The sequence below is a fragment of the Myxine glutinosa genome, chromosome 2, assembly GCF_964187855.1.
Source record: "Myxine glutinosa chromosome 2, kmMyxGlut1.1, whole genome shotgun sequence".
Classification (NCBI taxonomy): domain Eukaryota; kingdom Metazoa; phylum Chordata; class Myxini; order Myxiniformes; family Myxinidae; genus Myxine; species Myxine glutinosa.
The window spans coordinates 6,034,159-6,062,036 of NC_136262.1; the positions used below are offsets into that span (position 1 = coordinate 6,034,159).

The window sequence follows — 27,878 nt, forward strand, 5'->3', positions numbered from 1 at the left end:
GGCAAGGGCGATCGGCCGGGTTCAAGGGGAGGTAGGAGTTTTCGGAGCCATACACCCTATCGGGTGCGGTGCAACGACCGTGGCCGGTTGGGTCACCGTGCGTGGGACCGCGAGGCCCCGCACCGGGATGGAGCCCTGCACCTCGGCCCATCCATACCTCCCCCCTTGGATCGAAAATGCTGGACGGACACCCCATACAGGCGACCAACCACCCGCATGGATCGCTCGGCCCTTCGAGGCCGAGCCATGACAAAGAACATCCACATGGAGAGGCTCATAGTTCAGAGGACTGGGGGGGGTAGTGTTAGGGAGTAGTGTACCCCACGTGGGGGAATGGTAGTCTGACCATTCCTCACACGGGGGGGAGGGGGGGCCCATCAGCACTAGTTTAGGTTGATGGCAGTGATAGGCACATGGGGGGTGCCAGCAATGGTTGCCTCCATGGGGCACCGAAGCTAGCCAAGGGAGGGCTAGGATAATGTTAGGGATCTAGCAGACTGTCGAGACATGAGATTTAAGTAGTGACACCTGCACTGTAGCGGGGACGTAGGTAGCTTAGACGGATGATAAAGAAAAGGGTGTGCATAGTTTAAAGGGACGACGAGGGAAGCACGAGAGTAGGGGAAGTAGTTAGGTAGATGATGCTGTGTGTTAGAGGAGTTGTGTTGTAGTGTGAGAGGAGTTGTGGGTGAGAAAAAGTGGAATTGTGTTTGAGGTGTGTGAGCACAAAAGGTGTGCAAGATATTTGGTGTGTGAGAATAAATGGTGTAGAATGATTGGTGTGGAATGCTTGGTGTGGAATGCATGGTGGGAAGGAGTGAATGGGGGGAGTGGAACCCATTCACGAAAGCCCGGGGTGGGTAGTGCAAAGCCAGGTAGAGGGCATAGGTAAATTTGTATGGATATTGACACCTGTGGTGCGGGTAGAGGGAAAAGTAGTGCTTTGGAGGGTGCATGAGTCTGTGGAATGGCTGGGCGTGTGGCTTAATTGGTGCATATAATTTTTGGGGCACTCCGCCACTGGTAGTTTGTCAGCCAGGTGAGGCCGTAGGTAGGCTCTGGGAGAAAGATAGGGTCGTTGTTGTATTAGTGAGTGGGGCCCGAGGATCCCAGGAGAGGACCCGGGTTGCCCGATGCCAAAGTGGGCACAGAGGGGGTAAGAGCCAGGGAGGGCCTTCCCCGATTAGGTAGTCGCGAGGAGCAGGTAAGCTCGGGTGGCGGCTTCAGTGGCGGAGGTGCGCAGGTAGTTGGACCTGCTAGTGGAGCCACATGATCCAGCCCCGAAATTGTGCAAGGGCACGAGTGAAAATTTGTGGGAGTGAGACCCAAATTCAGGATGGCACCACAGTGTGGGCAATGGGAATTCGGGATCTTAGAACCACATAGTTTAAAGAGGCCGATTGGCAGGGTACAACCCCAGGTAGTTTAAATGAGTTAACATTACTAGAGTAGTTAGGATGAGAAATCCCTGCACACCATCCACAGCCATTTACCAAGGAGGTCGAGCTCCACACCAAGGCGCTGTGAACCGTTTGAGTTGTGAGACGCGTCAGGACATAATGAGACATTGTGTTTGTTCCATCCCTTCCTTCCTGGGAGAGATTGGGAGACGAATTTGGAATTAGAGGGGGATATGGGAGACAGGACGTAGTGACGGATTGTAAATACAAGGGGGGCTAGGGTAGTGTAGCCAACGGTGGGGGAACGGACGGCTAGGGACGCGCCTGCTCTGCTCGCTCTTCCGCGTCCCTCGCGCCGCACCACCTTGTTTTCTATGTGCCATTGCGTCTTTTCCGCTTGCTTGATGTGCTTTGTCTCTCCCCCCCCGCCCCAGGACCATTTTGGAGGCCGACCTGAGCAGCACTTTGCTGCCAAACACCCTTTTACTGCACCTTTGTTCAACCTGTGCAGCACCTTGCTGCCATGTCCTTTTGCTGCACCTTTGTTGCATCTGTGCAGCCGACCTGTGCAGCATTTGCTGCCAAACCTTTTGCTGCACCTCATCACTCATAATGGACCACAAGCCTTGTGGCCTTGCACCTCTGCTGTGCAGCATCTTGCTGCAAAATCATCTTGCACTTCGGACCACTTGTTTGAGTGGCGCTGATGCTACGCAGTTGGACCACGTGAGAACGGCCCTGCTGGCCAAATAAAAGAATTTTTGTTTATTATTGTGTGCTCGGGATGAGAAGTTCTGCAAGTTTAGATGGCCCTGATGCTTCAAATGGCCTGTATGCCGGTCGGGGGGGCCAGCCGGTTTGTTAGACGCACACGGAAGAAGCAAGAAGCAAGATGCAAGCAGCAAGTGCCATTTATGAGTGTGTTTTGCTGTGTTTTCTCTCCCCTACAATCTTCTCTTCCAAACAGAACAGCTCCTGGGTCATAGAATTGTAAATATACATGCTTGTAAATATAAGAATGCTGCCCACCGGCTATGTGTTTAGTTTGAAATTCCGGATATACTCGGGTAGTTGTGGGCGTGAAACTGTTAGGTAGCTGCTCAACGCATTAGGAGGGACATATCTAGTGCTAAAACTGTCACACACACGGGTCAGAGTAAATGCTAGGGGGAACCACACCTATGTGTCACATTTAAATGTAAGGTTAATTTTGCATGCCAGGCCCGACCGGTCGTTCCATTGGTGGGTTCGACTCGGGACGGGTCTGGCGAGAGAGGAGTGTAGTGTTGTGGTTTTGGAATAAAGGATAATTCCCCCTCATAGGTAGACGCACCACAACATGTAGCCTAGCGATAGTTCAGTTATTTCTTAGTGAATGTAAGCGTAGTCCTTTCCTGTGTTAATTTTGCGTTGAGCAGGCCTGTGAGTATGGCGGTTCTTTTGGCGATAGCATGCCACGGGCAGGCCTGAACAAGTCTGGCGAGGCCGAGGGGAGGCGCTGCAGGAGGGAGTGGTCGGTAAGCACGAGCCGCCAATCAGGGCTCGAGGGGAGTGGCTAACCACGATGATGAGAGGTGGGGTTTTGGAACATTCGAGTAGGGCCGGGGCGGAGCCATATAACCCTGCTCCGAGCCCCCCCACCTCAGACCTCAGTCAGAGTCGTGACTCGTGTGCACGTCAGTCAGAGCTGGTGAGTATCGTGAGTTCAAGTTCTGAGTTACAGTTCCCTGTGAGACGAGAGTTCCCTGTGAGAGTGAGTGGAGTTGAGTTGAGCTGAGCTTGAGCATGCACGAGCACGCGCCGCCGAACGAGTACATTGAATTGCGGTGATCGAGATTGTACACGAACTTGCCCCGTGCCCTGTGCTCTGCACTGTATTAATCGCGCGCTCGAGAGAACGACCCATGCCGGGCCACAGACGCGCGATCTCCTCCTGCCTGCCTTCGCCTGCATACGTGCCGTGAACATCCGAGAGCCACGCCGGGCGAGCTGCCCCGGAGCGACCGACGGCAAAGCGTGCTTGGCACGCGAACTTCTTCTCCCCGTGTGTGTGAGTGGGCCCTGTGTCTGGGGATAAGTTAAGATCAATTAAGCTTCTGCTCTGTGTCCCCTTTCCTTCATCCTGATCATTCATCCTGATTGACTTCCACTTCCTGTCTTGCCGGCGAGGTTTCGTTTATTCGCAGCTGTCCACGCTCTCCATCAAAATCGAAGTTAAGTAATTGTTCCCATTTGAATTTTCGTTAAAACTGTATTTCTTTTATGGTGTGTGTACCCATAGTGTGCCCCTAGGAAGATTCTCGGTGTAAATCTTTCATACCTGTATGGGAAATCGTGTTAATTCGTGCCGTGTCTTTTGAGGCCTTGTAGGCTACCGTGTCTGACATTGAGGCTTTGTTTTTCTCTCAGCGGTCCGTCGTTTGTGCTCCAATAACTTTCGTTCTCTGTTTTTCCCAGTCTTTTCACCCCATAGCCTACTTCCTTGTTTAAAATCTCAACTCAAGAAAAAAAAAAAAAAAAAACATTTCCTTCTCTGTTCTTATTCGTTGTTCTTATTCGTTTATTCGTTGTTCTTATTCGTTTATTCGTTGTTCTTATTCGTCAGTTCGTTCTTTGACCACGTGTTTCTCCCCCATTTCCCCAGATAGTTTTCACTGTGAAACTTTAAAATGTTTAAAATTTCCCCTGAAGTACTGTATTCTGTCGTATATTATAACACCTTTTTCTTCTTCTTCTTTAAAAGGTTGCTTTCGACTTGCTCACCAAATCTATTCATCCCAAAAAAAAATTCCATCTCTTGCAGTGCCTCTTTCCTACATTCTCTAAACTCACCTGCACTCCACCCCCCATCCAGCGTCGTTAAACGTATTTTTAACTCGAAGGTCACAAGAAACTCATTTTGCAATAATTGTTTGTTTCCCATTAATCGTGCACTTTCCAAAATCCAATCTCACCCCTCCACTCCAAATCTTCCACATCACCCCTCCCCTCCAAAACTTCCCCATCACCCCTCCCCTCCAAATCTTCCCCATCACCCATCCCTTTCAAATCTTCCCCCTTGCCCCTCCCCTCCAAATCCTCCCTATCACCCATCCCTTTCAAATCTCCCCCCTTTCCCCTTCCCTCCTAAACTCCCCCCACACCTCTACCCTCCAAGACTCCCCTCACCCCTCCCCTCCTAGACTCCCCCCTCACCCCTCCCCTCCAAATCTCCCCCATCTCCCATCCCTTTCAAATCCCTCCCCTTGTCCCTTCCCTCCTAAACTCCCCCTAACCCCTCCCCTCATAAACGCCCCCTCGCCCCTCCCCTTCAAATCTCCCCACCCTCATTTATTCTCCATTTCCCCCCTCTCACCCCTCCTCGTCAAAGCGTCCTCCCCACTTCTTCCCCCTTCCAACTCTCACCTCCATCTCCCCAAACCTCCTACTTCGCTCTTCCCCCTCCTCAAATAACACCTCATTGTGCCTCACCCAATCACCATAAAACCTATTGTCCGCCCCATCCTTCCCTTTCTACGAGCTATTCTGAAATCTCTGACACACCTTCAACAGCTCTCCCTACCTCTTCCTCCTCTTCCACATCTTACCCTACCCCTCCTCCCCCCTGTTCTGTATCCGATGCTCCCCCTTCCTCTTCATTAATGGTATGGACCTCAAACATCCGGGGCCTTCGTTCAAACTTAACTGATCTCTCCATACAGGTTGCTTCTGACAAACCAGACGTGATCTGCTTAACAGAAACTTTCCTCCTTCATGATGTCTCTGATTCCTTAGTATCTCTCCCGGGTTAATCCCTCCTCCGGTATGATAGACCTGAGCCTCGTACTGGAGGTGGGGTTGCTATCTTTATCAAAAACTCTCTTTCTCACTCGCACTGCACTGCCCTCTCTCCACCTCACCCCCAGGAATACCTCTGGCTACGGCTTCCCCTTCGCTCCCACCTCTTGTTCATATGTGTGTTGTACCGTCCACCAAACAGTGATGACTCCATTTTTTTTTTTTTTTTTTTTTTTTTTTTTTTTTTGTATACAAGGTCGAGGCTCGTGAAAGAGCGAACATTAATCACACAGAAAGACAAACCGACACAAAAAACATATAACATAGGGAGCGGTAGACAAGATGGGGAGAGAGGGGGAAGGACACAAACACAACATTTGAGAGCAGGGACCGAGAGACATGGAGACATCGAGAGATCTGAGAGAGGGCGAGGGCTTTGGGGGGGGGGGGGGCGTGGGAAGGGGGCGGTGGGAGAGGTATAAAACATATGGACACTGCCAGGACTTCCAGGAAAGAAGTTGGAATTTCAAACAAGGTGGATCTGGGGTGAATTAGCGGGGGTAGAAAAGATCAAGGTTTTGGATGGGGGAAGATAAGAGATGGTGGTGAACAGCTGTTTTAAAGACCTGGAGGGAGGAGTGGGATTGAAGGGAGTGAGGGAGTTTGTTCCAGAGGCGGGAGAAAAGAGGAATGAAAGAGTGAAGGTGAGCAGAGAGCCGAGATTTCGGCAGTTTAACCATCAGAGGGTTGCTGGCAGATCTTGTGCGACCTGTAGGAATATTTGGGGGACAGAGCACAGAGAGAGCTGGGGGTGCAAGGCCGGAGAGGAGTCGGTAGAAGACAGAAAGACCACCTACCTGCCTGCGGTGAGTGAGTGAAAGGCCCTCAGAGATAGCTTCATCGCGGGAGATTCCAATAATTCTGAAAGCTTTGGTTTCAACAGCGTGAAGCCGAGCTAGGTGTGAGGCAGGAGCACCGGCCCATAGGGGAGAACAGTATTCCATTGAGCTGCGGATGAAAGCCTTGTATGTGGTGAGGAGCTCAGGTGTGCCGAGGAAGGACTTCGCACGACGGAGGATGCCCAGTCGGCGACTGGCTTTGGAGGCCAGCTTGGAAATGTGGTTTTCCCAAGAAAGATCATGGCAGATAGTGAGACCCAAAATCTTGAGCGACAGAACTTCTTGGAGAGGATTGTTGAGAAAGTAGATGGGAGGGTTGTCCAGTCGTACTTTTCGGAGAGACATAGTAAGAGTGTGAGATTTGTCAGGATTGAAAGACATGTTCCACTTGTTTGCCCAGTCTGTGATTTTGTCCAGGTCTGCAGAGAGTGAGGAGGCAGCAGACTGCCGATCTGAGGGAAGAGGAATGGAGCGGCAGAGAGTGGAGTCATCAGCAAAGAGATAGAGAGGATTTTCGAGAGAGTCAGAGAGATCATTGATGAAGACCAGAAAAAGCACGGGGCCCAGAACACTGCCTTGGGGAACTCCAGCCTGAACAGGAAGAGGAGATGAGAGAAACCCATTCAGGGCCACACGTTGACGACGACTAGAGAGGAAGTCCGCCAGCCATGCGTGGAGATTTCCATGGATACCAAAGGAGGAGAGTTTGGTGAGCAGAGCGGGGTGCCAGACCGTGTCGAAGGCACGTGATATGTCGAGGGAGACAGCTCTAATTTCCTGTTTGGCATTGAGGACCTCCATCCATTGTTGAGACAGCAGAAGCAGCATGTCCAGAGTAGAGTGACCTGGTCTGAAACCAAATTGATGATCAGAGATCAAGCCATTGGAGAAGAGGAAAGATTTCATATCCGAAGCAATGATGGATTCCATGACTTTGCTGATAATTGGGAGAAGGCTGATTGGTCTGTAGTTGCTAGGATCTGTTTTTGCACCTTTTTTGTGCAAAGCGGTGATGTTGGCTGATTTCCAAGCAGATGGCAGTTGACCTTGAGCAAAAGAGAGGGTGAAGAGAACAGAGAGAGGGTGAGATAGAGCAGCAGAGCAGGATTTTAGGACCCGTGGGCTGATGCCGTCGGGTCCAGTTGCAGAATCAGAGTCGAGGGTTGACAGAAACTTTTCCACCTTGTCAGGAGGAAAGGACACGGAGTCCAGGAGCAGCAGGGTACGACTGGGTATGGTGGGTACAGAGAGGGATGGGTTTGGGACACAAGATTTAGAGGCAAACACAGAGTTGAGGCATTCAGCTTTTTCACGTGCGGAGTCAGCTGTGTAGCCGTTTGAGGTAAGGGAGGGGATGGAGGGGGAACAAACACCAGAAACGGATTTGACCAGACGCCACCAGGATTTGGAAGAGGGAGACAGATAAGAGAGTTCGGTCTTGAGAACGGAGAGATATTGTTTCCTGGCTCTCCTGAGGGTGGACACACACTTGTTTCGGGCTTTGTGAAAGGAAATGAGATTTCCTTCCGTTGGATTTGCTTTCCAGGAGACGAAGGCAAGTTGTTTCTGGGCAACAGCCTCACCACAAGATTCCGTGTACCATGGACGGGAGGAAGGGTATGACAACTGAAGACGAGATGGGATAAATCTGTGCATGAGAGAGAGCAATTTACTTTGGAAGAATTCCCAGGATGAGTTGATGTCAGAGGTGGTAGAGATGGGAGACCAGTCCAGATGATTGATGGCTGCTTGAAGACCGTGCCAGTTGGCCTGAGTGAAATGCCAGACTCGTCGACGCTGAGCAGGCTCCCTGAGGATGGTCAGAGAGATGTCCACTTTAACAAGGACATGATCAGATGATCCGATCGGAGCAGAAGAAGAGCAGCAGACATTTTCAGGGAAGTTAGTCATAACCAAGTCCAGAAGAGAAGATGTTCCGTTGACTGAGATCCGGGTCGGGAAATTGACAGATTGTGTCAGTCCCAGTGAGTCGCAGAAGTCCTTTGCTGAGGAGCCATGGCTGGTGAGAGAGGTACCCACACCCAGCCAACTGGCATGATGACAGTTGAAATCACCACATATGAGGAAGAGAGAGTTGGGATGAGTAGATAGAAGTTGGTCCATATCATCAGACAGCGAGATGTAGATGGAGTCATCACTGTTTGGTGGACGGTACAACACACATATGAACAAGAGGTGGGAGCGAAGGGGAAGCCGTAGCCAGAGGTATTCCTGGGGGTGAGGTGGAGAGAGTGCAGTGCAGGGCGAGTGAGGAAGAGAGTTTTTGATAAAGATAGCAACCCCGCCTTTACATCTCGCTGTCTGATAATATGGACCAACTTCTATCTACTCATCCCAACTCTCTCTTCCTCATATGTGGTGACTTCAATTGTCACCATGCCAGTTGGCTGGGAGTGGGTACCTCCCTCACCAGCTATGGCTCCTCAGCAAAGGACTTCTGCAACTCACTGGGACTGACACAATCTGTCAATTTCCCAACCCGGATCTCAGTCAACGGAGCATCTTCTCTTCTGGACTTGGTTATGAGTAACTTCCCTGAAAATGTCTGCTGCTCTTCTTCTGCTCCAATCGGCTCATCTGATCATGTGCTTGTTAAAGTGGACATCTCTCTGACCATTCTCAGGGAGCCTCCTCAGCTTCGACGAGTCTGGTATTTCACTCAGGCCAACTGGCTCGGTCTTCAAGCAGCCATCAATCATCTGGACTGGTCTCCCATCTCTACCACCTCTGACATCAACTCATCCTGGGAATTCTTCCAATGTAAATTGCTCTCTCTCATGCACAGATTTATCCCATCTCGTCTTCAGTTGTCATAACCTTCCTCCCGTCCATGGTACACGGAATCTTGTGGTGAGGCGGTTGCCCAGAAACAACTTGCCTTCGTCTCCTGGAAAGCAAATCCAATGGAAGGAAATCTCATTTCCTTTCACAAAGCCCGAAACAAGTGTGTGTCCACCCTCAGGAGAGCCAGGAAACATCTCTCCGTTCTCAAGACCGAACTCTCTTATCTGTCTCCCTCTTCCAAATCCTGGTGGTGTCTGGTCAAATCTGTTTCTGGTGTTTGTTCCCCCTCCATCCCCTCCCTTACCTCAAACGGCGACACAGCTGACTCCGCACGTGAAAAAGCTGAATGCCTCAACTCTGTGTTTGCCTCTAAATCTTGTGTCCCAAACCCATCCCTCTCTGTACCCACCGTACCCAGTCGTACCCAGCTGCTCCTGGACTCTGTGTCCTTTCCTCCTGACAAGGTGGAAAAGTTTCTGTCAACCTTCGACTCTGATTCTGCCAATGGACCTGATGGCATCAGCCCACGGGTCCTAAAATCCTGTTCTTCCGCTCTTTCACGACCTCTCTCTGTTCTCTTCACCCTCTCTTTTGCTCAAGGTCAACTGCAATCTGCTTGGAAATCAGCCAACATCACCGCTTTACACAAAAAAATGTGCAAAAACAGATCCTAGCAACTACAGACCAATCAACCTTCTCCCAATTATCAGCAAAATCATGGAATCCATCATTGCTTCGGATATAAAATCTTTCCTCTTCTCCAATGGCTTGATCTACTGATCATCAATTTGTTTCAGACCAGGTCACTCTACTCTGGACATGCTGCTTCTGCTGTCTCAACAATGGATGGAGGTCCTCAATGCCAAACAGGAAATTAGAGCTGTCTCCCTCGACATATCACGTGCCTTCGATACGGTCTGGCACCCTGCTCTGCTCACCAACCTCTCCTCCTTTGGTATCCATGGAAATCTCCACGCATGGCTGGTGGACTTCCTCTCTAGTCGTCGTCAACGTGTGGCCCTGAATGGGTTTCTCTCATCTCCTCTTCCTGTTCAGGCAGGAGGCTGGAGTTCCCCAAGGCAGTTTTCTGGGCCCTGTGCTTTTTCTGGTCTTCATCAATGATCTCTCCAACTCTCTTGAAAATCCTCTCTATCTCTTTGCTGATGACTCCACTCTCTGCCGCTCCATTCCTCATCCCTCAGATCGGCAGTCTGCAGCCTCCTCACTCTCTGCAGACCTGGACAAAATCACTGACTGGGCAAACAGGTGGAACATGTCTTTCAATCCTGACAAATCTCACACTCTTACGATGTCTCTCCGAAAAGACCGACTGGACAACCCTTCCATCCACTTTCTGAATAATCCTCTCCAAGAAGTTCTGTCACTCAAGCTTTTGGGTCTCCCTATCTGCCATGATCTTTCCTGGGAAAACCACATTTCAAATATGGCCTCCAAAGCCAGTCGCCGACTGGGCATCCTTCGTCATGCGAAGTCCTTCCTTGGCACACGTGAGCTCCTCACCACATACAAGGTTTTCATTCGCACCTCAATGGAATACTGCTCTCCCCTCTGGGCTGATGCTCCTGCCTCACACATAGCTCGTCTTCACGCTGTTGAAACCAAAGTGTTCAGAATCATTGGAATCTCCCATGATGAAGCGAAGCCCTTCCTTGGCACATACAAGGCTTTCATCCATAGCTCAATGGAATACTGCTCTCCCCTCTGGGCTGGTGCTCCTGCCTCACACCTAGCTTGTCTTCACGCTGTTGAAACCAAAGCGTTCATAATCATTGGAATCTCCCATGATGAAGCTACCTCCGAGGGCCTTTCACTTACTCACCGCCGGCAGGTTGGTGGTCTTTCTGTCTTCTACCGACTCCTCTCCGGCCTTGCTCCTCCAGCTTTCTCTGGGCTCTGTCCCCCAAATATTCCTAAAGGTCACACAAGATCTGCGTGCAAACCTCTTATGGTTAAACTGCCAAAATCAAGACTCTCTGCTCACCTTCACTCTTTCATTCCTCTTTTCTCCCGCCTCTGGAACAAACTCCCCCACTCCCTTCAATCCCACTCCTCCCTCCAGGTCTTTAAAACAGCTGTTCACCACCATCTCTTATCTTCCCCCATCCAAAAGCTTGATCTTTTCTACCCCCGCAAATTTCACCCCAAATCCTCTTTTTTGAAATACCAACTTCTTTCCTGGAAGTCCTTTGGTCCAGCAGCTAAATAGGGATTTTTAGCTGAACCTTGCACTAAAGGTCCCACAATGGTTTTTTCTTGATTTTGCATCTTCAGACCATGTAGAATCAGAAACTCGAGGGTGCCAAGCTGGCACCCTTGAGCGTTTTGCAGAAATCGCGGGTTACCAAGGTAACCATTCCCATCGATTTGGGTGTAAATAATAACAACGAAATCTGCATATATTAGCAACTATAGCTGCCCTGATATTGATTAATATGTCAATTTGTATGTTTTCTAACACGAGGAATCCGTTGGACACAGTAGGTTGATGATTGAAGGTCAAAGTCATATTACAATGTCAAGGTCACACCAAAAATATGATAATTCGAACACTGTTTTATTGTTAAAACTAAATATTTCACCACACTGAGTAGTGTTATGGTGTTCTAAAGTGTACATAAAGTGGACACATTATGTTGATGATTGAAGGTCAAGGTCATATTACAATGTCAAAGTCACGCCAAAAATAATAACAGCGGTCTTCACATTGTTAATTCGTGCTTTCCTGTATTTTCAGATAAGAAGCATGGAGTGTGTATTCAGCAGAGTTGATGCCTGCAGTCATCCCAATCAGCCGCTATCAGTTTGGCGAATCAGCGAATGGTAGTTGAGGAGCTACGTAGTAGCATAGTGCAGCAAACTGACATCCAAATGACCTAATGTCCGTATTAGAAGACAGAGCTAACCAAAGCAGAACCACGTGGCTCTGGGTAGATATGTTGATCAAACCAGTTCTACTAATGATGTTGTTTTGTCGAGCTGAGAAGGAAGGAGACTGGGCACTTCACCTGCTTGCTGTGGAGTATATGATACCCTACTTCTTTGCAGCTCATCATCCCAATTATGCTCACTATGGTCTTTATTATCTCCGCTCAGTTGCAGCGATGCCGCCACACATCCTCAAAAGATTCATGAATAGAGATCATGTTACCCGGCACACGCCAGGCACTTGGGATGGCATGTGGACCGACATGATGATTGAAACGACATTCATGCGGTATGGAAAGGGACCCAATGGCATTATCGGTATTACACTAAAACCAAACACCCTGAAGACGTGGGCCCTCAGCCTTCACATTTTTAGTGTTCTGGCAAAAGACATATCTCATATGACCTCAGAGGAGAAATTTGACTCATATCTACACCAAGAGGAAACGAAAGCTCGGGTGACATCAGATGCTAAGGACAGAACGAAAATCAAGCAAAAACTGGAAGAATCAGTTGATCCACTTGATCCAGCCACTCACCCAAATGATCACATCATCCAGATTGTGAGTGGTAGAATAGCTACCGATCCTAACGTAAATGTACATGAAGCGGTGTCAATAGGTCAGCAGATGATGAAGCAGTATGAAAGCACATGGCCTCAAGGTTTCCATGATACTCTTCCTAAACATGTGCACACTATGGCAGACTCGAAAAGACATATTAAAATAGGCTCGACAAAGGTATATGACACCAATCTGATTTATTCGCGCATTATCGGTCTGCAGGCTTCTGGTAGGGACTTGAATATTGAAGAAGTTCTGAAGTACGAGTTAGCACCGATGCCTACTTCAATGTTCACTAACACTGGCGAAATGAGATTAGCAATAAATAAATCGAAACTCAGAAACCGGTTAAAAGTTGAAGTGACTGCAAGATCTGTACACAAATCTACCAGTGTGATAGTCGACGGTTGCGCCATATTGTGGGTCGTTCACTGGCCAACGCAAGGTACAGTGCAACAATTTCTCGACAATTTTGTTGCATATGTGGCAAGCAAGATGAAGTATTCTGATGTACACCTGGTGTTTGATAGATATGTAGACTATAGTATCAAAGGTGTTACTCGTGCATCAAGAGGGAAGGAAGCAAGCAGAAAACATCATCTCTCACGTTCGATGCTTCTTCCACCACAGAAAGTTGTATTAACTGTGACTTATAACAAAGTACAGCTGATCCATCTGATCGTTGACACACTATGTCAGCAGAGAGAACAGTTAAGGACGACCCGCCACAAATTGGTGGTAACAGGAAGCGATCCGGTCCCTGGGGAAATAAACCAAGGACTAATGATCCACCGGGAAGACATGAGAAACACCCAAGAGGAGGCTGATTTGATCATCATCCACCAGATGTTATCCATTGTGGAAGAGGGTGCTATGAACGTTAATATCAATGTCATTTCGGATGATACTGACGTGTTCGTACTATTAGTCCACTTTTATCAGCAAATGCAGCTCACGTGCCCTGTAACGATGGAAGCCACATCAAAAGACAGGAAATGTATTGACATCCAAGCAACTGCCTTCCAGCACAAAGACATTGCAGGCCAACTATTATCAACTCATGCCTTATCAGGATGTGATAGTGTGGCTCAGTACTGGGGCATTGGAAAAGTTAAAATAGTGAAAGTGCTTCAAGCAGGCCATCAACTATCTGAAATGGGAAATATCACAGCTCAACTTGCAGATGTTGTCCAAGAGGCAACTACATTCATAGCTGCGTGTTATGGACATGCTGAAGCCACATCTATGACCGACGTGCGCTACAAAATGTGGAAAGTGAAAACAGCAAGGGCAAATATTGTCTCTGCTCCAAAGCTCATGTCTCTGCCCCCTACCAATGAATCTTTTCAACTTAATGTAATGAGGGGCCACTTACAAGCCTGCCTCTGGAAACATGCCGCAGAAGCTAGTCCACCAGACATGGACCCTACCATGTATGGATGGACACGAGATACAGAGAACAAAACTTTGCAACCTGTGATGGTTCCACAGGACACAGCATCTGCACCGGATGACATACTCAAACTGATCAAGTGCACTTGCGAAAACTGCAAGTCATCTAGGTGTTCATGTTCATCTTCAATGTTGCCCTGCACAATATTCTGTCATTGTGAAGGTGGATTGGACTGTTGTAATGAACGTACTAAAATGGTAGTGCCGGACGTACCTGATGAGGAAGATGTAAATGCAGAATTATAAACAATTAACGTGATAAACTGATTAAACGAGGACGCTGAAAAACATTATCATACACAGCACAAGTACCTTATTTGTGCTGCTTATTACGGCATCGCTTATCTCACATTTTGCTGAAATCCCAGGGGGGGGGGGGGGGGGTAATAAACAGTACCGACTGTACATATAATATACCTGTATATAAAACCGTTGATGCTCATATTGTAATAACAATTAAGAGCTTTATCATATTTGAGCAAATTGTGTTGGGCTGACCGCTGAACTTTTCCGTGCTTTAGACTCATATTTAGCTTCGTAATAATATGTTGCCCTTATGGTCGGACTTATACACACTTATTTTCGTGTTAACATTATTAAGTTTTCGTTTAAATATCTAGTGTTTAAGTTGTATCTACAACTGGTGACATTTTATGTCCACTTTTGAACACCATAACACTACTCAGTGTGGTGAAATATTTAGTTTTAACAATAAAACAACGTTCGAATTATCATATTTTTGGTGTGACCTTGACATTGTAATATGACCTTGACCTTTAATCATCAGAATAATATGTCCAACGGATTCCTCGTGTCAGAAAGGCACGACCTCGTCTCCCACCCACCCCCCCCCCCCCCCTTCCCATGCCGCCTCCCCCTAAGCCCTCTCCCTCCCACACATTCCGGATGTCCCTAACAAATGTTGTGTTTATGTGCCTCCCCTTCCCTCCCCATCTTGTCTACCGCTCCCCTTTTTATATACTTTGTTTGTTTGTCTGTTTGATTTGTTTGTGTGACAAATGTTAGCTCTTTCACGAGCCTCGATTATGTATCCAAAAAAAAAACAAGTACAAAAAGTTTTAATTAAAACAAAAGCCGCGTCGATGTTACACAATGCCTAGATGCAGCTGTGCCTATAAGGTCGATGTTATAGGCACAGGACATTCCTATTGATTTGATTACTTGATGTTATTTTTGTGCAAAGTGAAAATATATATCGGCAATTTCCCGTGTGTGGCGACGAATTTTTTATATATCTCGGCATTTTCCCATCTGTTATTTCAGGCGGTGTATGACTGACCATGCCGCGATTTAAACAAAATATATATATCTCGGCATTTTCCCATATGTGGCGACACATGAACGAAGCTGTGCTCCTCTCTCCACATTATTGTGACGACGTATAAATTAAATATTTCATCATGACGATTGTCATCAAATGGACGAATTTTTAATATACACAAAGAATTAAGTTAAGCACCCCCCCCGTTTTTTTACAACCTCGCACATTACAAGTTTGTTGTCGTCAAAACAGTGTAATATACCCATGATATTGCTATATTTTCTGGAGAAGTGATATTATGGTCACATAATAACATAACAATCATGCCGTTTTCAATATTTTATTCAGAATAATTTAAGGTGAAATTTTTTGGGAATTTTAGGCATATTTTCACCTCAATTTAAGTATGGAGCTATAGGTCCATCACGGACAGTGTGGATGACGTTTATGTTTTCTAACGTACAGTCATTGTTCTGAGAAGACCTCTAGCGATCTTTGCGTCAATAACGTGTGTAGGACCCACGTGATCGGATCACTGACTCAACCAATCACTTTTTTTCACTTTGATCACTCAATTTCATCAATGGATAATTGCTAATGTCATACCAATCATTATTTGATCTCACATACCTTAGAATATATGCCAATGTATACATATACACAAAGAATATATATTAGGGGGTGCTTACCTTAATTCGTTGTGTAGGGGTGCTTAACTTAATTCTTTGTGTATATATCTCGGCATTTTCCCGTCTGTTATTTCGGGCGGTGTATGACTGACCATGCCGCGATTTAAACAAAATATATATATCTCGGCATTTTCCCGTCTGTTATTTCGGGCGGTGTATGACTGACCATGCCGCGATTAAAAAAAAAAAATCTCAATGGACTTGAAGTTACAGGCCTTTGAGAATTCATTTCGTTCTATAAAGGGCAACTTTCATCGGATTTTCTTCCCGTTTTTTTTCAACCGAGTCTAAAACTATGTTAGCGACTGTGAAAAATGAAATGATATATCGAATTTGATTTGAAATAAAACTGTGTGAGAGAGGCCAAGCTGGCCTCCAAAGCCAGTCGCCGACTGGGCATCCTCCGTCGTGCGAAGTCCTTCCTTGGCACACCTGAGCTCCTCACCACATACAAGGCTTTCATCCGCAGCTCAATGGAATACTGTTCCCCCCTCTGGGCTGGTGCTCCTGCCTCACACCTTGCTCGGCTTCACGCTGTTGAGGCCAAAGCTTTCAGAATCATTGGAATCTCCTGCGATGTAGTCAACACCGAGGGCCTTTCACTCACTCACCGCAGGCAGGTTGGTGGTCTTTCTGTCTTCTACCGACTCCTCTCCGGCCTGGCTCCCCCAGCTCTCTCTGTGCTCTGTCCCCCCAATATTCCTTCAGGTCGCACAAGATCTGCCTGCAACCCTCTTATGGTTAAACTGCCAAAGTCTAGGCTCTCTGCTCACCTTCACTCTTTCATTCCCCTTTTCTCCCGCCTCTGGAACAAACTCCCCCACTCCCTTCAATCCCACTCCTCCCTCCAGGTCTTTAAAACAGCTGTTCACCACCATCTCTTATCTTCCCCCATCGAAAACCTTGATCTTTTCTACCCCCGGTAATTCACCCCAGAGTCCTTGCAGTGTTCATATGTTTTATTCCTCTCCCACCTCCCCCCAAGTCCTCCCGATGTCCCTGCTCTCAAATGTTGTGTTTGTGTCCTTCCCCCTCTTCCCCCTCTCTTTTGTGTCCTTCCCCCTCTCTCCCCATCTTGTCTGCCGCTCCCCTTGTTTTTTGTGTTTTGTGTGTCGGTTTGTCTTTTTGTGCGATTAATGTTAGCTCTTTCACGAGCCTCGATCTTGTATACAAAAAAAAAAAAAAAAAAAAAAAAAAAATATGAAGCCTCTCCCAAAATGGGTGGAACTATGGTTCCCAGAATGGGTGGAGCTTTGAGGTTTTGTCTTCTCTGCAAGAACAAGAAGAACAAGAAGAAGAAGAACAAGAAGAACAACAACAACAGCAGAGGGCACTCTATTAGCAGCGTCTGCGACGCGGCTAAAAAAAATAATCTTGTAAATAATAATAAATTGTGTCATTCCTTTGATTTGACCGTTCTCGTCCCTTCCATCCATTGCCTTCGCATGGTACGAATAGAACCGCTCGAATCGGGTTCCATAAAAGAAACAGCACGAGTCACGTGAAACGCATACCGCTCGGGCGTACTCGATTAAGCATGGCTTGTGCGAGGTTCGGTCCCCGCTTTCGTGGCAGCGTGGGTTAAAGGTACGTGCGAAGTTGTCCCGATACCCTTTTTCACGCTTGCTCCGGAAGTGGCGATTCGGCCTCACGGACCTGAAGACCCAGGGTGAAAAAAGGGGTTTAATCTCCCCTTTGTAACGGGAACGGGCTTCGGGAGATCTGCAACAATACTTTTCCATTTTTTTTGAAAGATCTCACACTTTAATGAAAACATTACAAGAAAATTAAAACTTTTGATTATCAGTGGTACGTGTGAATACATGTGAAGAAATAAAAAACAAGTAGAGCTACATATCTATTCAGTACCAAAAACAACCACTAACTGATGGTATCTATTTATTACCAAAACCAACCACTCACTCGTGTTATCTATTCGGTACCAAATCAACCACTCACTCTTGGTATCTATTCGGTACCAAATAAGCACACACTCATGGTATCTATTCGGTACCAAAATCAACCACTCACTCATGGTATCTATTCGGTACCAAATCAACCACTCACTCATGGTATCTATTCGGTACCAAATCAAGCACTCACTCATGGTATATATTCGGTTCCAAATCAAGCACTCGCTCATGGTATCTATTCGGTACCAAATCAACCACTCACTCATGGTCGGCCCATCTATTCGGTACCAAATCAAGCACCAACTCATGGTATCTATTTGGTACCAAATCAAGCACCAACTCATGGTATCTATTCGGTACCAAATCAAGCACTCACTCATGGTATCTATTCAGTACCAAATCAACCACTCACTCATGGTATCTATTTGGTACCAAATCAAGCACTCACTCATGGTATCTATTCGGTACCAAAAGCAACCACTCACTCGTGGTATCCATTTGCTACCAAAACCAACCACTCACTCATGGTATCTATTCGGTACCAAATCAACCACACACTCGTGGTATCTATTTGGTACCAAATCAAGCACTCACTGAATGAATGAATGAATGATCGTTTTAAGGCCATTTTCCCCGCTGGAGCGGGGGTTAGCCTTGCGGGTCCCATGACAATCATGGTTCCCTGTTTGAGGCAATGTTTTTATGGCCGGATGCCCTTCCTGACGCCAACCCTTGGTCGCCTCTTACGATGCGCAGGGATACGGTGTACCTATTCTAAACCGGGGTACACACCGGGGTACACACTCACTCACTCATGGTATCTATTTGGTACCAAATCAACCACTCACTTGTCGTATTGTTACGTGCTCCTCCCCGACCTCCTGGTCACGGTGTACCTCCGAGCCCCGAGAGGAGTCACGGCAGAAAAATGTGTTATTCTGTATAAGATCAAGGGAGAAGCCACCCCAATTGTTACTCACAGTCACAAACAAATATGTATTAAGATCACACAAGAATAACAGTACAACAATAATAGTATTCAAAAGTACAATCAATATGTCCTTTGATGGTACCATCAGTTTTCTAATATTTAACTCACTGTGCTCCAAGTGAGTGAAACACGAACATTCCCCAATGTCTCTTATTCCCGGCTTCGAGACGAAATTGATTCGCTCCAGTGATCGCCAGAATGAGGTCCAATCAAGACCAGAATCCCGTGCGGATGGCAAATACAGTCACACAGCCGAAGCTGCACAAAGGCGCCCTCAAGGCGCCTGGGAAATCCAAAGGCGCCCTACAGGCGACTGAGAGATCACACCCTCGGGTATGGACGAATTAACCTTCAAAAAGCCACGTCACACACACGCCCCAGATCGACGTCTGAATGCAGTGGAGATGGTCGAAAAGAGACGAAACCGCGAGCGAAGCACAAGTCCTGCGCGAGTCAAAATGGCCGACGACCCGGTCTCGTGGCGCACAGCACGGCGATGATTCTCTCCTGAATCGATCGCAAAACCTGACACGCAGGTTGACCGGCCACAGCGATGACAACTCTGTCGTAGGAATCCCTTTCCCGGAAACCCAAAAGTTCGCTAGTGACTGGCTCGCCAACGTTCGCTCCAGACCAAGCAGCCGCGATGCTTCTTGTCAGACCTCTCTCGCTCCGCCCTCTTTTCCCTCCTCCCCTTCCTCTTCGTCGTCCGGTTCCCGATCCGGGTTCCTGTTTCTTTTAACATTAACTTTTTTCCCTTTTGAAAACAGTTCATGAACAATAAACCTTTTGAACACAATAATAGTACATGGAATCAGAAATATTCACAGTGGATGCAAACAACCACAACGGAAGTGACGAATCCGTAACACTTCCCCCCCTCAAGAAAGAAAATTTGAACATAGTGAAAACTTTCTTTGTAGGCAAAACTCTCCCCACAAACAAAAGTAAACCCACACCCAAATCATCAATTCCCGTGAGCAACGATAATCAATATTTCCCAAAATTAAAGCAACAAAACTTCAAGCAACCTACAGAGATCTCCAAAGTTAGTTCACTCTGGACAAAGCATCTGCCACGACATTGTCCCTGCCCTTTACATGCTCAATTTCCAAGTTGAACTCCTGCAAAGCCAAACTCCATCTCATCAACCTCTGATTTTTATTTTTCATTTTTTGAATGAAGGTTAAGGGGTTGTGATCAGTGAAGACTTTTATAGGAAAGGTAGTAGTTCCCAGATACACCTCATAATGCTGAAGCACTAGCAGGAGAGCAAGGGTCTCTTTTTCCACTGTGGCATAATTTGCCTGATGTTTGTTAAACTTTCTGGAGTAGTAGCACACCGGGTGATCCACTCCATCCTCATCTTCCTGAAATAGAACTGCCCCAGCCCCCACATCACTTGCATCAATGGCCAACTTGAAAGGTGCTTGAAAATCCGGGGCTGCTAGTAGACTGCCAGGTGTTCCAATTTTTCATTTCATTTCGTGACCTGAAAATCGGGTGGGCATCAAATTGGCATGATAATATAGAAAAAATTAAGAAATAATGTTCATGACTTTTCACAAGTCAGATTCTGGTACGTTAGTCTGTAATATAGTTGAAATTTATAATTTTATTTCCAAAATCTCCGTTTCGCCTCGAACGCATTTCGATGTATTGACCAATGAGGATCGCGCTTATTCGCGCTACGAACGATGTCTGGGCGTCCGGCTGCGAGTAAACAAAATGGCGGCCTCCAGTAGCAGCGACGGTGACGAGTGTGGGAGCGAGAAACGCTGTTATATGTGCATTTCTCCGGCCAAAAGATCAAGTTTAATACCTTTTAGTGATTGAACATGGCCGCGATATTTGCAATTTGTTCTTACGTGGCAGAATTTAGAAGGTGATCAAGCTGAAATTGCGAGAAATTTCGTGAAGAACCACGCTGACGAATTCGGCGAACGTGGCAACAGTATGGTAACAATACCTGCTATAGCTATACCGCATGATGCAGCGTTTCATCAAGTGTGTTATTCACGATTTACCGATAAACAACGAGTGAGCAGGGTGCAAAGCAGCATGAAAAAGAGAGAAGAAAATGCAGCCAATACTGGTAGGTTGAATAACTTGAATAATAAATCATGACAATGCTTCAAAACTTCGTTAGATTTTTTTTTTTGTGAGGTATATGTAAAATGATTTTGTGTGTAGTCTTGAACGATTTTGAATTGAAGGAACTGTCCAATATTTATGCAAGGAGGTAGGGCCGAGGTGAAACAAATAAATTTTTAAAAGGAAGTCTGAGGAAGGGGGGGGGGGGGGGGAGGGAATCTAGTCAGGCTAACCATGACGAGGTCTAGACATTTTTAACTCACATAATTTTAATTGTTTTCTTTTATGTGTATTTATTGCAGCTTCAACATGCAATGACATCAACGTCAACATTGACAAGGTGCATAAAGGCCCACAACCAGTCAAGAAACGTGCTCTACGCTCCAGCTTAGGCAAGCCCAAATGTTCAGCCAGATCCCAATATGTGTTGCCTAATATATGCATCCTTTGTCAGAAAGAGAGAACAATCAATACAGGCAAAAGGGGACGAAGAAAAGAGCCTCTAACAAGGTGCTCAACAATTGAGGCACCAAGACTGCAGCAAGCTGCTAAAGACAACAACAATACAAACCTGCTGCTTCAAATTCAAGACCGCGATTGTGTTGCGATAGAGGTAAAATACCATGGTCGCTGCTACAAGGAGTATACCCAGTATTTAGGCAAACTAGCAACAACACCTAATGCAGAGCAACAAGGAGACTCCAACTACTCAGAAGCATACACATTATTTTGTGCAACAGTCAAGGATCTTATAATAGACAACAAGGAAATCTACAGACTGAAACGACTTAATGACATGTTCATGAAACAAATCAAAGCAACACACGGAATAGAATCAAACTACAAAAGTGGCTTTCTCAAGACAAGACTGATGAAAACATTTCCACAACTATGCTTTCTAACCCCGTATATGCGCTGCCAAGGACACCTTGTGTATGTTAATGACATCTCCACTGAAGTGCTGGTTGAAGAAAAGAAAGTGTTGCAAGAAACCATGCATGGTTCAGGTGATGACACAACAGAGACAGAACAAACATCCGACTCTGAACCAACCCCACCAAAGCAACCTGGGTATACTGAGAATAACCTTAGAGAACACTACTTCACTGCACTACAATTGAGAAATGCAATAGATGAGATCAAGCCAAATATGCCATGGCCCCCAACCTCTGAGCACCTGACAACAAATGCCACAGAAGCAATTGTACCTGCCTGTCTCTATAACTTTATTGCATGGATGGTGGGAGTGTCAGACGAACCTGATTCTGATGAGTTTGTAAATATATAATCTACAATACATAGAAGAATTCTCACAATTTCACAGGACATCATATACCTCCAATCAAAGGGAAGGAAACAGATGCCCAAACATTTGTCACTTGCAATGACAGTACGTCATCTCTCAGGTTCAGCCCAATTAATCAGCCTACTGAACGGGTTTGGTTACTGCGTCTCAAACTCTGTCGTCTTAAATCATGACACTGCACTGGCTAACCAAGAACTACATCGTGGACAGGATGCTCTTCCATCAATCATTCAGGCGGGCAAGCATGTCACACTCGTATGGGACAATAATGACTTCGGGGAGGAGACATTGTCTGGGCACGGAACAACGCACAATACCAATGGGATTATAATACAGCGACCAAGTCAATCCCATGAAGTAGTACAACCAGCACCAGTCACTACAGTTAAGAGGACGCGGGAGAGATCGATGCAGCCACCTGCAGTGAACCTTGCCACATATTATGGAGGGAAAAAAGAAGGACCCGCTCCATTCGCAACCAGCGTTCCATTGGATCGAGCAACGTACTTCCCATTACTCCAGCACCCTAAGACGATAGACCTAGCATACCACATCACCAAGTACAACATTGACGGGACTCTGCCATCTTGGACAGGATTCAACCAACTACTGTCTTGTGTTGAAGTTCCACCAAAGAGCGTGATAGGGTATCTCCCTGTCATTGATGCCACTCCGACTGAAATGAATACGGTACTAACAATACTGCAGAGAAGTGTTCAGATCGCCGACAAGTTACAGTTGGAAGCAGTCGTCATTGTCGTTGACCAAGCCATCTATTGCAAGGCACAGCTCATTAGATGGAAGAATGCACAGTTCATGAAGAGACTGGTAATTCGACTTGGGGCATTCCACACTGCAATGTCCTTTCTTGGCTGTATTGGAAAGAGATTTCGAGATGGTGGTCTCCAAGACATCCTGGTTGAGTCAGATTGTTGCAGTGGGGTCTGTGAATGGAGTGTTCAGCGGCAAGCATTACAACAGGGCAGTTCGAGCCCATAAGCTGATGTCAGACGCGATGCAGCAGATGCTCCTGGATGCATATTTTGAATCTATTCCAGAACATGAGGCGGGTAGAGTGAAGGAACTTTTGTCAAACTTAGCTGAAGCTTTCCCACATCCAAACTACCATGTCATTCTCAACAGCGACAAGTTAAAAGACTTCAAAACCTCCTTTGACAAATTCTTAGAAGCAAGTGACACCAAACCAACATTTCGCTTCTGGAGTTCATACATTGAGACGGTGGAGCTTCTCTTGCTATTCATTAGAGGGACACGAGAAGCCAACTGGGATGTTCACCTCGCCAGCATACGATGTATGCTTCCATGGATATTTGCCTATGATCACATTAATTATAGCAGATACCTTCCAGTATACTGGCTGGAAATGTCAGATGTTCAGCAGACCCATCCCACCATTCATCAGAAATTTATGGAGGGTGAATTCGCTACCCAGAGAAGCGACAAAGCTTTTGCCCAAATCACCTGCGACCAGACCATTGAGCAGACAGCAAACAGGGATTCCAAGACCAAGGGGGGCATGACCGGTTTCACTACCAGCAAGGGGGACAGTTAACCGATGGATTTGGTCACACCACGCGAGGGGGTCAATTGCACGGGAATGCGAGGTTATGGCAGGGAAGTCCAGATATGAAGAGCACAGCTCAACACGCTCCGATCTACTACAAAGTCGCATGCTACATGACAAAGCTGATGTTGACAAAATAATCGAGATGACAAACAGCATGATTAATCCATTTGAATATGATGGAGAGGACTTGGTTCATGTTACATCTGGTGTAGTGGCTATGAGAGAAGTTCAGGAAGATCTAAACACAGCATATGAAAGAGGAGAAACAGAGTTCACCACCCTATGTAAAGAACGACTTCAGACGGAGACAGTCGACCTGTTTGGCTCAATGAAGAAACTGAAACTTAAGACATTCACCAACATGTCTAAGGCTGTGAAAAAGAAAATTCGTGGAAAGGATGTGTCTTTGAAGGCTGACAAAAATCTCTTAGCAAGGCTTGTTGTCATCGGGCAGTTCCGGAAAATTGATCTTCAAGAGTTAATGTCCTATGCTCTTGGCCCACTACCTCTTCCTTTGGCAAGTGTGCAAGGCTGCCTCGTCAAGACCAACAAAGCCAACCTACTTCATGCACTTGAAAGTCAGGCAGAGAAACCTGTGGTTGATATTCCAGTAGGAGGCATGTATGTAATGGATGGTATGGCAATGATACAGAAATTGAATATCAACAAACTCACCGGGGAAAGGACATTTCTCAATCTGGCCCACGAAATACTGAAGCGCCTTGTCAAGGGAGCAGAGGGCAACAAGTCCAGTGAGATCCATTTCGTAACCGATACTTATCGAAAGGTATCGATTAAGAACGCCGAGCGAGAGAAGAGAGCAGCCAGAGGGTCTCAAGTGATGCGAATATATGGCCAGTCCCTTCCTCAACAATGGAAGAAGTTCCTCTCCAACGGTGACAACAAGGAGTCGCTAATCGAATACTTGTTTGAGACGTGGAGTAAGGTCAAGACAGCATACCTCAGAGGAATTACAGTGTTCTTGGCACATGGAACCAAATGCCATATCTTCACAGGAAGCAGCACTCCAGATCAGGTAGTTGAAGTGAAAGAAGAGCCATCACTAAATTTGACGCATGAAGAGGCAGACACACGGATGTTCCTCCATGCCGCGCATGCAGCACACACAAGCAATGACGTCATCATCGTTAGTCCGGATACAGATGTGTTCATAATCGGCATAGCCTTAGTACCCCAAATCTCTGCACATCTATATTTCCACACAGGAAAGGGAGTCAACCTTAGGACAATTGACTTGAAAGCAATCTACGATAGCATTGGGGATGATGTCAGCCAAGCTTTGATAGGCCTACACTGTTTTACTGGCTGTGATAGTGTAAGCGCCTTCTATGGCAAAGGCAAAAAGAAGGCCTTAAACATCATACTAAAGAATCCAGAGCTGTGCGGTGCCTTGAAGGACCTTGGAGAACGGTTTGACATACATCCAGACATGATGGAAGCACTGGAGACATTTGTCTGCAAGTTATATGGACAGCACAATATCACTACTGTGAATGAGGCCAGGTACAACATGTTTCGTCTTGCTAGAACGTCTGAGATCACAATGCCTCCCAATCAAGATGCCCTGAGACAGCACATCAATGAGCCAATTACCAAGCTGGTAAGTTAATTGGTTGTTTCTTTGAATATTGAACGTCACCTGTAATTTATGTTTGGACAGGAGTACTAGTATATGGTGCAGCATGTGTTAATGAAGATGATTATTTGGAAAGTTTATTGAATTGAAAACAAAATATTGAATGTCACAACAATGCTTTGTAAATGTTCAAAATTAACAGGTCTATTTGAAAGAGTAATTGAAGTAACTATCTGTACAGTTGAGTGGTTAAGATAACATGACATGTAGATGATCCAGAGATTTTTTTGCTCCACACTCAGTCAGAGCAGGATGTTTTGGATTTCGCATGTTTCTCTACACAGAATTTCCCAATAATATGATTGTTCTGTTATTAGTGTTAATGATATACCTCTGATGTTGTTTTGGAAATATGTATATCTCCATTCTTAATGTTATTGATCACTTCAATATTTCAGGAATTTACAAGAGGAGCCTGCAGCCCATCCCTGACATTCCCGACCCTGATGGCTATGGATGGATGATGGAAGAGGAACTTGTCATAGACTGGATGACACTTCCACCTGCACCAGACAGCGTGATGGAGCTTGCTAACTGCACTGGAAGCTGCAAGAAGACACGATGCAGCAACGAAACTACATGCACTTGCCTACAGAATAACATTCCGTGCACAGATTTGTGCAAGTGCGGCAGGAACGACTGCTCAAACATAACTGGCCATGTTGACTTTGATGATAAGAATGATGATAAAGACTCCAGATCTGAAGTTTTGGAAGACTGATGCTGAAGAGGATGAAATAACTGCACTATTTGTATGATGTTTTGGACAAGTTTCAACATGACCAAGCCGAAGAGACAAATTGTGGCTATAGTACAGCCCATCTCGAGTTTATCATGACGTCAATGCGCACTGGTTCGATTGTACGCCGCGTAATTGTCTTTGATGGGTTAAAATATCACCCCTTACACACTTATTGGACCTATTAACAGTTTCAAAATAGCATTGGTAAACCACCATGGATCGTAGTAGCAACACCAATCACAAATATTGTACAAAAATTTAAAATTATGCAGGTTTTAAGGTCCAAAAACATGACTTTCTGATAAATGCATCAACAGCATGTTATTTTACCAAGTCGTTAAAACAACATTTTTACTACTTTTGGGGGTCTGAATTAATAAATATTGCTGCCAAGACCAATGTGAACATGACATCATATAGTTTGTGTTGTTTTTTTTACTGTGTAAATGGGTATTTCAAATGTAACATACAATTGGTGTATACTGGTGTTTTGGGGCAGCGGTTCTCGGTAACGTACCACGATATCGCTTGTGAAAAAAAACAAGATGTTTTGGAGGTCATAAGGCTTCATCCCACACCCATCTTGCCAAATCCCTAGGTTCAGGTCATGAAATCAAAAAAAAAAATAGATATCCACCCTATGGCCCTGTGTCTATAGGACAGGAGAGCTCATTAATATTGCTTTGACTTGGGCAAAGGCAGCTTGACATTTGTCATCCCAAACAAACTTGGTCTCTTTCCTCAGCAAATTCGTTAAAGGGGCTACCACATCGGAAAAATTCCTGCAGAACCGCCGGTACCAACCAGCCATACCCAATAATCTCATAAGCTCCTTCTTCCCTTTTGGAACTTGGAGCGATCAATGGCTTCTATCTTGGCTGTCACCGTTTGCACCTGACCCTGACCTACTACATGGCCTAGGAACACCACCTGTGCTTTTACAAACTCACTCTTAGATAAGTTGATGGTCAACCCTGCCTCAGTCAGTTTCTTGAAAAATGCATGGATTTGTTTAATATGATCTTCCATGGTCATGGTGTGGATGATGACATCATCCAGATAAGCCTCCACCCCCTCAAGGTCTGCAATAAGCTTATTAATCAGCCGTTGAAATGTAGCAGGCCCGTTTTTCAATCCAAAGGGAAGAACCTTGTACTGATACAACCCATTTGGTGTGACTAAAGCCGAGATTTCCTTGGCTCTCGGGATGGTAAGTACTTGATCTTACTTGCTCCACTCCCAACAGATGTACCACTTGCTGAAAAAGCGTTGACATGAAATTGGAACCCTGATCAGACTGGATGACCTTAGGTAGGCCAACCAAAGTGAAAAATTTAATCAAGGCCTTCACAATAACTGCCGCAGTAATTTTTCTAAGAGGCACTGCCTCTGGGAACCTTGTGGAAGCGCACATGATGGTCAACAAATACTTATGTCCAGCCTTAGTTTTAGGTAAAGGGCCTACACAGTCAATAATGACATGGCTGAATGGCTCTTCAAAAGCTGGAATGGGTTTTAAAGGTGCGGAAGGGACTTTCTGATTAGGTTTTCCAACCAGCTGGCAAGAATGGCAAGATTTGCAGAACTCCGACACATCGCGTCACAATCCTGGCCAGAAAAAATGTACCAATATTCTGTCACAGGTCTTGTTCACTCCAAGGTGTCCGGCCAAAGGTGTCTCATGCGCCAAACTCAATATCTCCTTCCGGTACGGCGGTGGCACCACAATTTGGTAATGAACTTTCCACTCATCGTTTGCTGGCACCTCCGGTGG

At 46.1% G+C, this 27,878-nt stretch overlaps 2 protein-coding genes across 3 annotated transcripts in view; one reads left to right on the top strand and one right to left on the bottom strand.

Moving 5' to 3' along the window:
• Positions 1 to 27,878, bottom strand: part of LOC137422079 (phospholipid-transporting ATPase ID) — a 266,687-nt gene that overhangs the window by 230,184 nt on the left and 8,625 nt on the right. The gene's annotated exons all lie outside the window — the stretch shown is intronic.
• Positions 20,884 to 26,514, top strand: LOC137414600 (uncharacterized). Its single transcript, XM_078772907.1, has 2 exons — positions 20,884 to 25,326; positions 25,761 to 26,514. Exons 1-2 carry the CDS (start codon positions 23,746 to 23,748, stop codon positions 25,824 to 25,826), a joined length of 1,647 nt encoding a protein of 548 aa, XP_078629033.1. The 5' UTR covers positions 20,884 to 23,745; the 3' UTR covers positions 25,827 to 26,514.